Raw genomic sequence first — 18,064 nt, forward strand, 5'->3', positions numbered from 1 at the left:
ACGTCTAACTTTTATTGGTTATATTATTGGCTTGTATTTTCTATGAAACAGGAAACTATACAGTATTTATTACTTTAATGCTGTAAGATTATAGTGTTTAGTAGTTATAATGTCTGGGTTCTTTCATCTTTGCTTTTGTTTTGTTTTGATTGGATTTTATTACTGAGATTTGAAATTTGAGGATAAACAAAATGATTCTAACTTCTTCCTTCCTGTCCCTTTCTTTCTTTCTTTCTTTCTTTCTTTCTTTCTTTCTTTCTTTCTTTCTTTCTTTCTTTCTTTCTCTCTCCAGCTTTGTCCCACAAAGTCGTCAAGTCCAAAGACTTCAGTCTCTTTCATTGGAGTCCAGGTTGGTCACCTGATTTATACTACCATCTTGCTCTGCTTACAACTATTGAAGTTTTGTCTTATTCTTCACCTTATGGCTGTTCCTGTTTAGTCCTACCAGGTCTCATCTGGATTAAGGCAACAACATCCACCGAGTCCTCTGCCCGGTCCCAGCTGAGTTCATTCCAGTTTTTAGTGGAGGCCGGTCCAGCGTCTCAAGCTGGACGGAGGGGAGACGAGTGGGGCCGAGGGCCCGGCCTTCGTGCTCCGACACAGAACTTCAAACCTCATAGAACACACCACAGATAGCACGCCTACAGATCCCATGAGTCCCCGGGAGAAAGGAGACACGCCCACCTCAGGTTCTTCAACCAGTCACCTCAGTACCGCAGAGTGCCCCTCACACAATGGGGTGAGTATCCAACACACACACATACAGACATGCTTTCATCTGGTTGGTCCAATGCCATATGGCGCAGTATGGGTCGACTGGTCACACAGTAAAACTATCCCACCAAAACACACACGCCCTCACATTAATAATTAAATAGGTGTTGTTAGCAGGGAAGTATGATATTCTGTAAATGATGCTGACCAGCAAAGTCTCTGTGTAATGACTTCAAAATCCCAACATGCACCTTTTTCTCACCTTTTTCTCAGCACCTTTTTTACACCATGTTGCTAAAAGCAAAATAGAAGAGTTTCTCACACACACACACACACACACACACACACACACACACACACACACACACACACACACACACACACACACACATACACACACACTCGTGTTCATTAGAAATAGTAATTAGTGTTGTAGTGTAATCACTTGACCACAGTCTGTTGCCTCTGTGTGTGTATACAAGATGCTTTAGGACCAGATTTCCTTTGAAGACCTAATGTTTCCACAGATCAAAAAAGAAGATTAAACACCAGAGTTAATTAAACACCAGAAGATCATTTGAACATGTTTAAAAGGAGTGTTTTATAGGTTAAGAACTAATTTAGATTTAAAGTTGGTTTAGGAAGATTTTTGGGACAAGTTCTACTTTAGTTTTCTTGATGGGGTAATTATGCTTAAAGCCTTGACCATTTAATATTAAAGCATAAAAACACACAAGTATATAAAATATAGTACACGATGAAAGAGTCATCAAGTAACACATTATTGGTCTTCCAGTGAGAGGCAGTAAAATTCAAAGCTGAGACAGTGTATTCATGACTACTGTGAAAACACGCATGAAAACTTGTGAGCTTGTTTACATAAAGATGCATATACAGTGAAAAAGACCACAGGATATTTGTTTGAAAGAGGTAAAGACATATTCAGTATACCAATAGTGTGAATAAAAAAAAACAAAAAACAGGTGTGTTCAGCTACCATAACGAGAGGAGTTGGGTGTATATTGCCTTGCTCAGGGGCACCTCAGGAATAGCTGCTGAAAGAGAAAAGTGGCTTATGTAATCAGTTTCTCAGGTTTGATTTTGCACAGTTTGATCATGAGCCTGTTTCCCGAGCATTTCAACCTCCACCACCACCTCCACTTATTATCGACACCCTCACCACCTTCAAGGCTTTTGAAAACTCGACGATGAGTCACTCTGTGCCATAGTAATTAACAGTGCATTATAATAAGGATGTCTCAGCTCCGCCTGATGTTCAGTTTTAGTCCCACTCCAAGGTCTAAAGTGATGTGGATATTGAACGTGTGCAACATTCACAGCCCCTAGAAATAGGCTTGCTATGTCTATATACAGATGTCTTCCTGGAAGGAAAGTAAACACATTACCAAAAATTTGTGTGATTAGCATCCCATGACGGCAACGTATCGAACTGATCAAACAAACGCGCCAGATACTCTCGCTCGGAGGCATCACTTGTGTTCCCTTTTAGACTGCGTGTTCATGTGTGTATTCAGACAAAGCTGCCGCTCTGTTGTTCAGTGTGAAAGGCAATCAGTATAGAGCTGTTGATCTGAAACACAATAGTGTTCGTGTGTGTGTGTATTGTGTCTGCTTGTGTGTGCCCTTTTTACCTGCTGTAACACAACACGGATACCTGAGAGGAGGCCAGGGGCCCCCTGCCCCGATCAGCAAGGGCAGGCTGTCTTAACACCCCACAGGCCGCCCTTTGAATTTTTTAGCATTTTCAGTAGGTGTTAAGTGTGTCTCGAAATTTGTTTGTGAGTATGCGGTATAGTTTCTGTCTCTTGTTTTGGTCTTTTGATCTATATTTTTGTCAATAATTTTAACAAATTACATTTTTTTTTTTTTTTTCAAGTTTCCTGTTTTCCAGACCTTTTTGAACTTGTCCCCATGAGATTGTGTTATTTGTGTGTCTTCCTGATCACACCCCACTGTTACAGAAAAGAATTTTGGAAACAATAGCTGTTTACCTGCCAACAATCTCAACCGACTACCTTAGTATGACGTATCATATGCAAATGTGTTTCTCAGAATCGTTTTTAACAGACCATTACAGTTGAAACATGTCATAAAATGCCTCTAAAACTAACACCCTGAAACAGTATAGTATTCTGTTTATACTGTATATGCCAAACTTCCAGTCTCATTAAAATTCAATTAAGTCTCTTTTACAGATCGTTTAATTCAGTTCACGTAATTAAGACTCGGAGGAATTTTAGACAGCTTTAGCTGTTAGGTGAGTCAGTTTCATTTGACGGTTTGTGTGAATGCAGCTAATGAAAATGAAGATTTTCAGGAGAGAGGAGAAGAGATCCTGCCGAGACATAAAGGTAGCCGAAGAACCACATAAAACCTAATCATGTTATTCTGTCCTTAATCCAGAATACGACTGTGTTTTTACATAATACAGAGACAATAGATACTTCTCTCTAAACATTAACCTCAAACTCTGAAACAGACATGTAATGTGCATTCAGAGGAATGAGAAGAGGATATTGTCAGCCTTTGGAATTTTATTACACACAGGCACGCACACACTTTGACCACAAACAACAAAATAAGGGAAATACCAAAAACTGAACAAATACCTGTGAACAATGCCTAAGATTTCGGACATTAAAGTCCCCTGCACATCCTTTCTTTGTGCCAAAGGTTTTTATTGCTTTCATGCATCAACACCCAGTCTGTGGATGGGGGATGTGACATTCAGTTTCACTTCCTCTTATTGTGCCTGTCATCCACAATCAGTCATTCAGTTATTTTAGCATTAAACCGTACAGACACTGAAAGGAACAAATGTAAGTCTATAATGCATTTAATAACAAAATGCAAAACAATTATTGTCTTCGTCTTTGAGGAGTAAACTGAAAAATGGTTTATGGTGTAGGCTAATACATCTGAATGTCCAAAATATCATGGGCATATTCCAGTTATTGAGTTGCACCTACATTTGCATAAACCACATCTTATAGGAACAGTTTTACATTTTTTGAAATATATTTATTTGCTTTCTTGCTGAAAATCACTTGAGAGCATCGATACCACTCTCATAAATGTTCAGAAATACGTAGCTGGAGCCAGCAGCCCACCTACATTTGTCTCATAACAAAAACTCACTGTTTTACGGGGGTCATGTGCAAATTTTTGCAAGATATAACGTTTGCTGGTAGGTGGGTTTCGTTACCCTTGGACAGAATCAGGCTAGCTGTTTCCTCCTGTTTACAGTCTTTATGCTAGGCTAAGCTAACTCAGTGCTGGCTGTAGCCTCATATGAGAGTGGTATCAATCTTTTCATCTCACTCTTCGCAAGAAAGTGAATTTTGAACACATCTGCTTCCCTTTATCTGTATCAAACTCCTTTGTTCTTCCTATAGATGTTATAAAGGAAATCAATAAGGGATAGTTTAGTTTACTTTGATTCAGTCAGAGATAGTAGGAAAAAAGTAATCTGAGGTAACATGGCGGAGCCTGGTTGAGTTTTAATGATAATTCAGGAATCCCTCAGGAAGCAACTAAGATCACGTGTTCCATGGACTTTTAAAATGTCCCAAGGCTCAAGGTGATACCTAGCCCCAGTTTGATGTTCATTCTTCTATCCAGTGAGGCAAAAAAAAGCAAAAACAGCTTTGAAGTTGCTTGAAAAAAAGCAAAGATCCTTCATTTGAGCCCTCCAACTGTTAACAGTTTGATAAAAATCTGTGTTACTTTGTTACCATGCTAATGCAGATTTTTCATGCCCTCCTCATGGTCATGGGCAAGAACAGAGGGAGCAGTTTGCCTGAGCACAGTGTCTTGTTTTTTAGAGTCAGGCTCATGTGTGCGTGTGTGTGTGCGTGTTTGTTTGGAACATGCCGTCTGTTTTTGAGGGTCTTGGCGTATTTTCCAAATTGTTATCATCCCAAGAGAGCATTGTGCACGTGTGAGTCACATGTTGAATCGCTCCGTCTGTGGTGCGCAGGGGTTACAGTGTACAAGGGTAAGCTCTTCCCTCTTTGGTCAGTTACATTCAGGCTCTCTTGTTATTGGTCCAAAGAGTTTCAGCTGTATTCTTATTGGCTGGCAGCTGTACCCTGTATCCCACCCCATACCAAACTATAAGCATGTGACTTTGTTTAACTTTGTTCCATGTTTCACTGTGTGAGGGAGAACATCTCCTCCTCACTTCCTCCTCAAACTTATCTTCTACCAACCTCAGCAGAAGTAATTAGAGCAGAGGTTTCTCAAAACACACGCACACAAACAAAGTGTCTCAGGTGTGAGTGCATTTGAACAGCCATTAGCCAGGTGAAAGTCATTAGCCAGGTCTACATACAGAGTGGCTAATCAGTCTGAGGGGAGCAGGGTATATGTTTTTTGTGTATGTGTGTGAGACAGAGGAGGAGATTGGTCTTTAGGGGCTTTTAAGAAAAAACTGCCTCATTTAATCGTGAGCAGAGTGTGTCTCGAGAGATTTCCTCCTGTGTTCATGTCTGTATATCATTCAAGCCTAGCTGCTTAGCTCATGCTTGTATGAAGTGTTGGAGGTCTCTGTGCTGTTGTAGTTACATCCTGTACTGTGTGATTTTCTTTTATTCCTTGAAAGAAAAACAACATCCCCATCCTCTACCTTTCCACCTAAAGATGAAAATGAAAAATTATTTACCTTTTATTTTAGTGAAAAAACTGATTGATTAAAATAACAGTCACCTCATTGTGTTATTGAACATTAGGGTGAGCTTGTTGCACACTGATATGGGTATTTAAACGTTATTTGTCAGACACACACTGCACTATGGCTGTACACATACAGTAACATATACACAAACCAATCAATGAGTTGATTGACACAAAACATTTGGCATAAATTTAGATAGTTAATCATTTATGTCTTTTTTAGCTTTGCTTTTAGTCTTTTTTGTTACTAAACCGTTACTTATTCTTTGGTTTTGACTGACTGTTGTTCAGATAAAATGAGCAACTTAAATTAGTCAGCTCTGTAAAACTGTGAGTTTTCACTGACATTTAATGGACCAAACAGCTGTTTATTCGTTCCTTATTGTCAGTCAACCATAACAAGTATAACAGTCATAACAGGTTAAGGTGTGATGTTAAGTATGCCAAGTAAAATTCCTTTTAACACCCCTAAAGCCAAATGTTCACATTCATAATAGACTAGCTGCACTTTGAATGTGTTGAACTTGTTATCAAGTCTGTTAGATTAAATATCTGGACTTGTAAAGGTTCCTCACTCATGTATTTCCCAGGGAAACTTTTCCTAGAAAAATGGGAGCAGTGCTCAATTCAAGTATGACAACAGCTGAGATGATGATTTCCCAACACGTGCGACTGTGGCTGTGTGTCAGACAAACAGCCAGCCAACCTATGCTGACCCCCGGACTGTTTTAGTCAAACATGATGAGCTGCTATAAAGTGAATTTTCAGAGCTGGATGCTTCCCAGAGGGATGGGATCTCACACATACTTCCACAGAGAGCGAAATTTGACTCCATCACCTCTGCCATAATGACTTGTTGGAGAGCAGCTGAAGTTGAGTCACGTGTGGCTGACATACTGCGATCACCCAAAGAGTGTGTATGTGTGTGGGTGTGCCTGTAAGCACGTTAGTGTGTTAGGGATAGCCCAGATTTCCAAGAACCTTAACCTAATTGACTCCTACAGTACTCCTGGTGTCTGAATCTCCTCTCCGAGTTGTTATTAAATCTGATTTACAACAACTTCAGCTGAGCAGTTGACAGCCAAACCCTCTGCATCACCTGCTACTAAACCTCAATACTGCAGCTTTCACAGTCTGGATTGAATTTAGTGCAACTGAACAGATGTTTCACAGGAGAAGAGAGCAGTTTCTACTGCTTTTCTCAAGCTGGCAGCTGATCATTTTTCACTATATTTTCCTGTCGATGTGTAAAAACACCAACAGCTTCCTCTTTACAACTCAATCTTCTGTATTTCATCTGGCATAAAGTCAGTCAATTATGAACTAGGAGACACACAACAGCAATACTAAGCTTTAATATTCTGGAGATCAAAGACAGGAAGTCACTCTGTGGCAGAATTTACCAAGTGTTTTCACAGTTTTTTACTAACTACATGTTGTCGCTCTTGTGAAAACCTTGGTTCTCTTTTCAGATGCACGATTTTCTTCGGGCAGTGAGAATGTGTTTTGAAATTGAAGCAGGTCCTCAGAATGATGGTACCTGCCAAGTGGCTGTTAGTGTGTGAAAATTTTAACGAGGACCCAGAAATATTTGTCACATCTACTGTCTGGAGGCTCATCTCTGACCTTTACCTCTGTCTGTTCAGTCGGTAACCTAACATTTGAAATTTAATACCTAACAATATTATAAAAAATAATTGAGATGCATTTTGGAAAGGGATTTTATTTGTAGAGCTTGGGACAGGGGTTCTTTGTTTGCAATATAATTTAATATGCAAGAAACAATGTCTTTGTCTAAGACAAGATGTGTTTCACCACTGCAACTTTTTTCTTTTGCTGTTGTTGCCGTCTTTTAAGTCCCTGTGGACTGGACACTTGGAAATGCATCATACATTAACATAACAATATTATTAATAACATACCAATATTATTAATGTTTTTATGAAGTAAAATTCACAATAGTGTAAATGTTTTTACTTTTTACTTTCTCATGATAAAGTAATGATCATTTTCTGATCGCCGCATACTGTAACAAGCTTTCTGTGCCAAGGACAGGTCATGTGATAACATTATCGCTCATCTAGACTAGTTCAGAGATGAAAATTACTAATTTTGATATATGCACATACACTTTTCTCACGAACCTGACATAACAAAACACACTGTTACCGTACAGTAGCCTAACAGTTGTAGTACTTTAGTAAAAAGGGGTTTTTAGTGAGAAGGTAGCTGATCATAAATCAACTAAACATGCAGGTTGTAAGCCAAATGCTTCCCATTCATCTCTGCCTCTTTCTCCTTATCTTTATACTGTAAGTGTTAACCATAGTGGTGTGTATGGTGTATATCATCATGCTTCATTGGGCCCACTATCATTTCTGCAGGTGGGAATGTGAAAGTGCATGTGCTGGCTAGTCAGGAGGCACCAGTTTAGTGATGGCATATTAAGTACACTTAGAGGACACCCTGTTTTCCCCCTACACACTCACACACACACACACACACACACACACACACACACACACACACACACACACACACACACACACACACACACACACACAGTTATTCACACCCGTCAAGAATAACCTCACAATCCACAGCAAGACAGGCAGCATCTGGATTGAAGCCTACCCCTACATCACATGCACGCATGGACACACATGAGAGGCTATTACTGACACACACACAAAGACCGCAGAGCACACGTGACTACTTGGCAGTCACCCAGATACCCTCTGCTCACATAGTATACGCTTAGCCTCACACACACACACACACACACACACACACACACACACACACACACACACAATTGATGTCAGTTGTCACCTTTATCTCAGCTGTGAAACACATTCGATTTATGAGAATGTGGTGTTACAGTTGCACGCCTTCAGGTATGATGGAAAGTTATGTGTGTGTGTGTGTCCTTACACAGCAGCAGACTGAGATTTGACCTCATGCATGATTGAGCGCACACACACACACACACACACACACACACAGAATGCAGGTAGATGTAAGACTAGAAAACTCAGACTTTAGGAACCTGAAAGTAACTGTCAATATAGGACACTGAATGGTCAACACACACACACACACACAAAAAGAGAGAGCATATGGTCAGTTTCCTACAGTTTCCTAGCACTATAGGCACCTAGACACTCAAATCTTTAACATCTCTTAATATTTGTGGATAATCCGAACACAAATTTACTTAAATTACTATATTTTTTGACACACACACACACACACACACACACACACACATAAGCAGGGACGATGCAGTTGGAGTGTATTTTGCTGGTGGGACTTTAAAAATGGGTTAGTCATGCATTATATATACAACAGGACATCTCTCTCTCTCTCTCTCTCTCTCTCTCTCTCTCTCTCTCTCTCTCTTTCTGCAGTTCTCTTGTCTATCTCCATCTCACTGCCTTTCTCTAATTTTCTCACTCATGTCTCTCTTTTCTTCACCACCCTCCTCCTCTTCTGGAGTAATAAAAGGAGCAGGAGGCACATCTTTTATAATCACTTCCTTTCAGAGAAACGTGGCGTGTGTGTGTGAAGGAGATTGTGTGTCTGTTTTGGCATTAGAGAAATAAAAATATATGCATATGTTTTCCTGCAGGTTTTAATGCAGATATGCCCCTAAACCTTATCAATGTTGTCCACCTGAATCCACACAAAACACCACTGTTTTTAGTGTGTCAGTGTGTGTTCGACTCTGCATGTGGGTCTGTGTGTGACTTTTTGTTGGTGTGTGTGTCAGTTATGATGAATGACTGTGTATTTATCACAAAGCGCTAGCCATATTAATTCTGTCCCCGGTTTCACAGCTGTGACAGCTTTGTGTTAGATTGAATTCACACTGTCTGTCTAATCGTCTGTTTATAAATAGAAGATTAGACACATAGACTGTCTTCATCTGACTGATGAAAAATGATCTGTTTTCTTTTGCTTGTTATAATTCTAATAAGCTGATTTGGTTGGTGTGCAGTTGGACCAGATGCCCAAATCAAACCAGTCAGTGTTGTGATTAGTAGTATGCAACCTCCCTTCTGCTCCTTTTAAGTAAAGCAAATTTCAACATTTACTTTTTTACTTGCTCATTTTTGTATAGATTTTTTAAGACGATGCTTCTGAACATTGGAGTCCAAACCAGAACAAAGGTTTTCAGATAAATCTGAGGAGTCATGAGATGACTAAGGGGCCGTTCAGACGTAGGGTCTCTTCGGCGCACAAATTCACTATTTTCAATGAAGACACACACCAAGCGCACTCACATCTGTGTGCGGCGCACAGAGATGGAAAAATTTCAACTTTTGCGAATGAAGCAAGAGCATCGCAGGTCATGTTACAAGAATTAACCAATGAGATCCTTAGGACTTTCTTCATCCTTTTCTTCCAAGGACTAACATCCAGTTTAAAGGTTTTGGTCTCTTAGTAACAGCAGGAGCAACAGTTGCACAACCTCCCAAGCGCCTTGGACAACAGCATGAGAGCGGCACGTTTTCGACGTGTTTTTAGATGCTTCATCTGAACAGCCCCTAATATGATAAAAAAGATTCAAAAACAAACAGACACAAGCAAAGACAAAGACTTTCTATAATCATTATTATCGTTATTTAGGTTCATCCTGTCAAGTTTTTTTTAATACATACAATTTGAGAAGGGAAAGTCACCCATATTAATGAATTAATTAATATATATTAAACTGATTACAGGAAGTCAGAAGTAGACATTATGTACCTACACTGCTTTAAGATATTTTTTGTATGGTCACAGTGTATCACAGTCAAAGGGACAATGTGACATGATGCTGAACTGATCAAGCTTAATGTCAATGTCAATTTAAAAGGTGTAGTTGCAGGCTAAGACAAATTTCTTCCCTGGGAGATCAACAGAATTATTATTTATGATCATATTAAAAAGTCTGTGTTGACTTATTATCTTAAAGACTTATTGTGTGTTTGTCAGATTTCACTGGTCAGTAGCCGGTTATGCAAAATGATCGATGATGAACCTTCGAGGAAGTTCTGTTGTCATGTTAAATTTCATTTGCATGTGAGACGAGTATTATGTAAGCTGGGATCAATTAAATGTTGCACATGTCTGAAATGGGCATCCTTGTCCCCTGCAGGGTCAAACTGAAGGTCACCCCCTCTGTCTCCCAGTCACATTTCACTTAACTCATCTAACAAATCTGAAATGCCCCAAGGAACTAAAATTCAGACTATTTTTAAATTCCTTTTTGCTCTTAGAAAATGTCCTACATGTCAGAAAACAGCCATTCCTCTAAAATCCCTCTGTCATAACAATATGTCTGTTTTCTTTTCAGAGTGTCCCTGAGTGCGAAGAGGAGAGAAGAATAAATGAAGAGGATGACAGAGGAAGAGAAGGAGAAGAGGAGAAAGACCGGGAAGAGGATGAGAGGAGCAGCGATGAAGGTTTCATGGGGATGACTCCATTACTGCAGGCTCACCATGCCATGGAGAGGATGGAGGAGTTTGTTCACAAGGTATTGACCACATACAGGTGCAGGGATAAATATTTAGTGAATGTTGAATTGGTTCACCCCTTTGTATTAAATATTCCCCCCGAGTCGTTCTCTTTAAGTGAACAGATGCTTCGGAGCAGTACACCTTTAATTCCTCCTCCCACTAAATTAGTGAATCTTCCCGAGAGCGATGTTTGTTTTACAGAGGCAGTTTTCAAACAACAGCACTCAATAAAACCACATAGTAAAAGAAACCAATAAAACCATAAAATAACAATGAATAGCTATTTCACATGCTCAGGTTTAGCAATTTTTCATTTTATTTTTTTCAAGTTGTACTTGACCTCTGGCAGTGTCACACATGTTCAGTTTTAACATTCAAAATACAGAACAGGATTCAACCAGTTTACTAGTGGTGAGATTGTTTTACAGAGTAGTTTGAAAGTGGAAAAACACATTATTAAGACACATTATTATTTTTTTCCTCTACCATTTACATTGCCAGAAACTCTCAGGACATGGTTATGGTTTTGATTGGTTTCGCAACATATTCCGAGAAGCCAGTTTATGTCCTGTAGGAGTTTCTTAATAAACTGTTTTATTATTATTTTGAGATGAAAATGATAAATGAGGCACGCATGAAGAGTTAGAGGGGCTGCTCCTAAGAGGACACTGCTGAAATGTGGACTCATATGATCCCAGCTTGGACTGATATTCACACACACACACACACACACACACACACACACACACACACACACACACACACACACACAGATAAACACGGACACACACTGAGAGGCTTCTGAAATTGCAACCAGCAGGTTGTAAATTAGGGGAATTAATCACTCGGGAGAGAAACAGTGAAAGAGTTCTCTCTCTCTCTTCTCTCTGTCAGGGGTGTCTGCCATATCGCCTTCAGTTTATTTATTTACATCGCCTGACCCCTTGCTGCTCATTTGACACTGACACCTACACTACACACTCTCGTGATCACATACTGTACTCTACTCTTATGCACAAACACTCAGTGTCAAGGACATTTAATAAACAACCCGCTGTTTCTCATTGAGGACATTTAGATTAAATTGTGAGTCTTTTTTTTCATTACCTCCTATTCCAAACTTCAATATGGTGTTTCTGTCTGTGTCCTTTATTAACCAATCAGGTGTGGGAAGGCCGGTGGCGCGTCATACCTCATGACGTGCTCCCTGATTGGCTCAAGGACAACGACTTCCTGCTTCATGGCCACAGGCCACCCATGCCTTCGTTTCGCGCTTGCTTCAAGAGCATCTTCAGAATCCACACAGAGACGGGAAACATCTGGACACACCTGCTAGGTAGGACACATGCACACATCCGTAGCACTTATCCAAACACAAATGCTTTCCTAACCTAAACCCATTGATATGAGCTCCAACAAGCTTAAACAAATGTATAAGAGTGAACACACATGTGCACACACACTCACCACATGACAGCCAGGACTGGGACATTTAAGTGACAAGAATTAGTTTTTTGTTTCTCTGTAATATGTTACTGCACTCACTCTTGTTTTATCCTTTAGCTAATCTTCATGTTTTTAACCAGGTCCCATTAGGTAACAAATCCATGTGTACAATATTACAATGTCATGCAGCAAGACCAGGCTAAGTAGCTGCTTTAAGCACTGTTGTGATGAAAGCTGAGCTGAAGTGGTTTATGTAAGAAAATAAAGTTGTTTTTGTTGAGCTCCTTGGAATAAGTAGGACATGTGTTTTTCTGTCCCGTTTGGAAATGCTCTTCTTCAATTCTCTTCTTTAAGCCAAATTTGCTCTTTGTAGTTGTCTCTGGTCTTGAAAACAACTTTTTGTGGCTATTTATTTCCTCTGCTCCCACCTAGTGGTGTAAAGGAGATACTACCTCTAAATGTTGCTGTGGTATAAGTGAGAACTTGTGAATTGATTTGATAAAACATAAACACATAAAAAATGGATGTGCAGTGTGGAGCAACAGAAACAGTTGTTTATCTTGGTTAATATAATTTCTCTCTCTCTCTGCAGGATGTTTGTTTTTCCTCTGTCTGGGTCTCATGTACATGTTCAGGCCCAACATGTCGTTTGTGGCTCCCGTCCAGGAGAAGGTTGTGATCGGGATGTTCTTCCTGGGAGCCATCCTCTGCCTCTCCTTCTCCTGGCTCTTCCACACAGTCTACTGCCACTCTGAGGGCGTCTCCAGAGTCTTCTCCAAGTAAGACACACACGCTGTAAACTCGACAGAGTATGAAGCCTCATTCCTCATGACATAGTGCTCATGACACTTGAGTAGAGAATTCATGGTGATTCTGTGTTTTCCTCTAGGCTGGACTACAGTGGGATCGCCTTTCTGATCATGGGCTCATTCGTCCCCTGGTTGTACTACTCCTTCTACTGCTCCCCTCAGCCTTGCTTCATCTACCTGATAGTGGTGTGTATACTGGGGCTTGCCGCCATCACCGTTTCCCAGTGCGACTTCTTCGCCACACCGCAGTACAGAGGAGTCAGAGCAGGTAGAGTGAGATAGTGTAGTATTTTGTTCTTTAAAGGTTCTCTAATCAATGTTTTATATAATTCGTGGATTGAATAACTGTGTGTGCTGCACCTTTCAGCTCATTGTTTTGGTTTTCTGGTCCCAAACGTTACTGTCTTGGTTCTCTCTCGCCGCTCTCACCAGCATTGTTGGCTCTCATGTATTCACCCTGTCTTCTCTGTGTAGGAGTGTTCGTGGGTTTGGGTCTGAGCGGCGTGGTTCCCACCCTGCACTTTGTCATCAGCGAGGGTCTGATCAAAGCGACCACCATGGGTCAGATGGGTTGGTTGCTGCTGATGGCGATGCTCTACATCACCGGAGCCTGTCTGTATGCCGCTCGTATCCCTGAGAGGTTCTTCCCTGGCAAGTGTGACATCTGGGTGAGTTTAAGAAACACACATGCACTGACTAGACAGAGGCCATTATTTCCTATTTGTTTCCCTTTTATAATCCCAAAGTAGGAGCAGTTTCTTCTTCTCATTTTTTCTCTCTTTATGTCGCTCTGTTGCTCTTTCACACACATTTAATTTTTTCTTTTTCCCTCTTTCTTTCTTTCTCCTCCGTAGTTCCACTCCCACCAGTTGTTCCACATCTTGGTTGTTGCCGGGGCTTTTGTTCATTTCCACGGTGTATCCAACCTACAGGAGTTTCGCTACACGGCGGGAGCGGGCTGCGCTGAGGACGGCACTCTTTAACTGACTCACTCATTCACTCACACACATTTTGCGGGGAGGCACTGGTTCTAATAATATGCACACACACACACACACACACACACACGCTCCTCAAACATACACAAACCTAAGACATGCACACACGCTCTCTCCCCTAAACTGAAGGCCGATGTGGCTTGTCCAGTGTGTGCTTGTGTGCGTAATCCACAGGATGGCCTCCCAGGGGGCGCTATTAAAACTGATTGAGGAGGGTTTTTGTTATCTTTGTGTCTGTCTGTCTCTGTCTGTCCATCCTCACCTCCTCTGGCTCTGTTGCTTTGACTATAAAACCACTTCCAAGATGGCGTGTTTTATAAAATGATTTTTGAGACTCTACTCTTTCCAGGAAGTATCTCTGTTTGTTTAGGAGGGGGTGAGCCAATCAAAACCTCCCTTCAAGTAATTCTACATTTTCTTCTGTGTTGAGTTCTGACATTTAATGGTTTGATTTGAAGAGGAAGCATAATTATGGCTTTCAAAAAAAAAAGACATTTTGGGGTGTTTTTTGCTGAATGCCGTTTTCCAAGTCACATTTTAGAGCATTCAAATATGAAAAAAAGAAAAAGAATTGAGTGGAAAATGTCTTTGGATTTCTTCCATGATTGTTAAGGTGGCGGGGGGAGATGTTGGGGTGGGTGGGGGGTTAATAGTCACTTTTAAAAGTAAAAAAAAAAAGAACCCTTTTCCATGTAAATAAGATTTCTAAATTTTGGGTTATAGATTTGTATGAAATGTATATGAAAAAAGAACAAAAAAAGTGTTATAATGGCAAGAATAAATAAATATGTTAGATGATAAATCAATTACAGATGAGGAGAAGAGGTTTCATACCTACACTTGTTCTAGCAGTGAGGTGCAGTGGAGCGAGTAATAGTTTCTGTGATTGGAGGGAAGCGCTTCAAACAATTTCATTAAGTCTGTATATGCAAGGATGAGAGGTAGAGGTGAAGAGGAAATATAAGGCACAACACCTGAATCTTATCAAACAAGACTTGCTTGTATTTTGTCACCAGTGCAGGTGGGAAGTGACAACTCAGAGTCACTTTTCTGACCTAAAAACCTGGAAATATATGGACATAACGACTGTCCTCTACTCAGTTTTTTGTTTTTTTGTTTTTAATTCACTCTCGTGTTGAACCTGCGGCCTTGTGTTTTTCAAGCATCACAGAGTCGGAGCACTGATCTCAAATCAGACCTGGGGCCTCATTAATGAAACCTTCTCATGTGTGCTTGAAACCAAATATAAAGTCAAAATGATGAAACATAAGTCATCTTGATATGTAGCCATTTTCATTTATCTTCTTACTGTAAATCGTCTTATATATCTAACGATAAAACTAATTTCTATGCCACCGATAAGTTTATTCTTTTTTATGACATGCCCTTAAATGACTCCTTAAAACACAAGGATAACTTTAAGACATTTTTATAAACAAGGCTCCAGAGTCATGTATGTCATTTTGGTACTGTAAATCTGCAGTATTAATACAGTACAGATGCAGTTCAATGTAGTCCTCCTCCTCTGTGGCACTTGATAAGATTCACCTCCACACAGAAAAAGGATTCTCTGTCTGAAAACGTGTTTTTCTTTCTGCCTGGATTGTATTTTAATTTATCCACTGCTGTTTTTGGTATTATTATTATTATTATGGCAAGCTTTAATTTTGCTTTTTTTTTTCTTTTCTCTTTGATCTTTTTTTTTTTGTTCTCATCCGTTTATATCAGCCAGATCTGGGCCTCTCTGTTCTCATCACACATGATGATATGTGATGAGAACAGAGAGGCCCAGAGTACCAGAGTCTCTCTCACCCTAAAATAGCAAAAAACAAAACATGACATTTCCTGAAACAATCTGACAATATTCTCAAAGAGGCACCACAAATACTACACATGAATAGCCTCAAATTGTTATTGAGACTGTACTCTGAAGTTAATACAAGGTGATCTTGTATACGTTTTTCTGAAAATACCAAAATCTTGCACAGGCACAATGGAAACACTTCTATTCTGAGCTTGTCGTAAACTGTATTTTTGCGAGTTTCCCATCAGCAAGTTCAATTATTATTTGAATGATCTGCATCTCCTCTTTGCGTCACACTTTGCTTTGAAGAAGAAGAAGAAAAAAATCTTTCATCTTATGTTTTTCTTTTCTTTTTCCAATTTTCTGTTTCTGTTTATATTAATTTATTTCTCTTGGGGAGCGCATATTGTCTGTTGAAGCACACGTTCCGTTCTGATGGGAGTGTTTGATTGCAATAGACCTTTATATCTGCTGTATTGTTCTAATAAAAAGGTTTTTTGATCTGTCATTTTGTGCTGTTAGTGGTTAATATGTGCAAAACTCTAAACCATGACAGGATTAGCTTCCTTGTACATTAAATTTGTTACAACAAAGTATTTATTTAATATAAACACCAGGTACAGCAAATAACTTAAGCAGTATTTGCTGAGATAAATTTACTTTTTACAACTAGGCAGCTCAGTCTTATATAATGCAAAAATAATGCAGGCCTATTTCAAATATATAATTAAAGGTATAGTAAATTTAACCCCCTTGAACCCCAAGTCCCGTTCACGGGATGTCGCGGCCAGAATTGAAAAACCATTTTTTATTCGAGAATCGCCAAAAATAAAGCACTTATCATAGCCAGAAGCTGTAAAGACTGAACAAATCGTCGGATTTTCAACTTTCCGATGGTCCTTGAAGTAAACATATATAACATACGCTTCCGTAAGAAAATGTAACAGAATTTAAACTTCTAATTAGAAACTTTCATCAAAATTGCTTGTCTACATGCCCTATTTAAAAAAAAAAAAAAAAAAAAAATCTCAAAAATAAGCAGTTTGCTTTAGCTAAATCATTTAAAACAGATAAATCTACGCTCCTCCGCGCAGCCATGATGACGTAGATGTCAGCTGACCGATACGTAGACATGTGACACGAACACACGGAAGTTAGCAGGCTGTTTTCAAAGAGAAGAGCGTGGACGAATGGGGTTGGAGAGACACACGAAACATGAAAAGTTTGAGTTCTAAAACACATTTATCGTGTCACAAAGAGGATACAGACTGAAAAACGCTGCTAGTAAGTTACTGGAAGATAGTTTCAGCTGCGAGGACGACGGAAACGACCGGATTCAGACGACCGAGTCAGACGAGGATTCCGCGCCATCTTGGTCCATGTGAGGACATGTGAGTAGTCCTCTATCGTTCTATTTCAGGGCTGTTTCCTCTTTTTAGCATGCTGTATCTCTATGATATGTGTCTGGGTTCTATTTATGAATATTATAATAGCTTCTGACAGGTTTTCAAGAGAGTCAGAAGGGATTTTCAGGAGGGGAAAGACCCGGATGTAGCAATCCCGAGTATAAAACAGGTGCAATCCCGAGTATGAAATAGGTTCATCATATTATCATAAAATATGTGAATAGGTTGTATTTATACATATTATAACAACCTGTAAGGTATTATAATATTACTGTTACAATATAATGAATTATAGTAGACTATATTATAATATTTATAGTGCAATGTCACCTGGTGCCCCCCCTATAATACCTATTCCCATTGTGTAGCAGAGAATATATATATATACACACACAGTGCAGAAAGTGTGGCACTGTGCCTGATATTAAATAAGAACTGATGTAGACTGGCATGACTATGGTTCCCCTGCATGCCTGTAGTAGAAGTGTTGTATATAGTTGCTTTGAATGATATGTAAATAGTTGAAGTGGCCTGGTTCTTACAGTTATAAACATGTCAATAGCTCAGTATGTAAAGCATGTGAAGCTCCCAAATAAATTTTCCTTAATTCTTAATTTTTTTTCATATAACTTATCAAAGAAAAACATATTTTGTTTTATTTATTTTTAGTGATTAATGGCACTATAAA

At 39.5% G+C, this 18,064-nt stretch overlaps 1 protein-coding gene across 1 annotated transcript in view; it reads left to right on the top strand.

The window, feature by feature from the left end:
* The window catches only part of LOC111224774 (adiponectin receptor protein 2-like), a 30,492-nt gene extending 14,014 nt beyond the window's left edge, over window positions 1-16,478 (top strand). The window contains exons 2-9 of the mRNA XM_022749404.1: window positions 293-349; window positions 440-739; window positions 10,751-10,930; window positions 12,078-12,249; window positions 12,952-13,138; window positions 13,249-13,436; window positions 13,643-13,836; window positions 14,023-16,478. Of these exons, the coding sequence (XP_022605125.1) occupies window positions 653-739; window positions 10,751-10,930; window positions 12,078-12,249; window positions 12,952-13,138; window positions 13,249-13,436; window positions 13,643-13,836; window positions 14,023-14,151 (1,137 nt within the window). The 5' untranslated portion in view covers window positions 293-349; window positions 440-652 and the 3' untranslated portion in view covers window positions 14,152-16,478. The remainder of the gene's footprint in view (window positions 1-292; window positions 350-439; window positions 740-10,750; window positions 10,931-12,077; window positions 12,250-12,951; window positions 13,139-13,248; window positions 13,437-13,642; window positions 13,837-14,022) is intronic.
* Window positions 16,479-18,064: the final 1,586 nt, after the last annotated feature.

This window comes from Seriola dumerili, unplaced genomic scaffold (assembly GCF_002260705.1).
Source record: "Seriola dumerili isolate Sdu_G_001 unplaced genomic scaffold, Sdu_1.0 BDQW01000138.1, whole genome shotgun sequence".
In the NCBI taxonomy this organism is placed as follows: domain Eukaryota; kingdom Metazoa; phylum Chordata; class Actinopteri; order Carangiformes; family Carangidae; genus Seriola; species Seriola dumerili.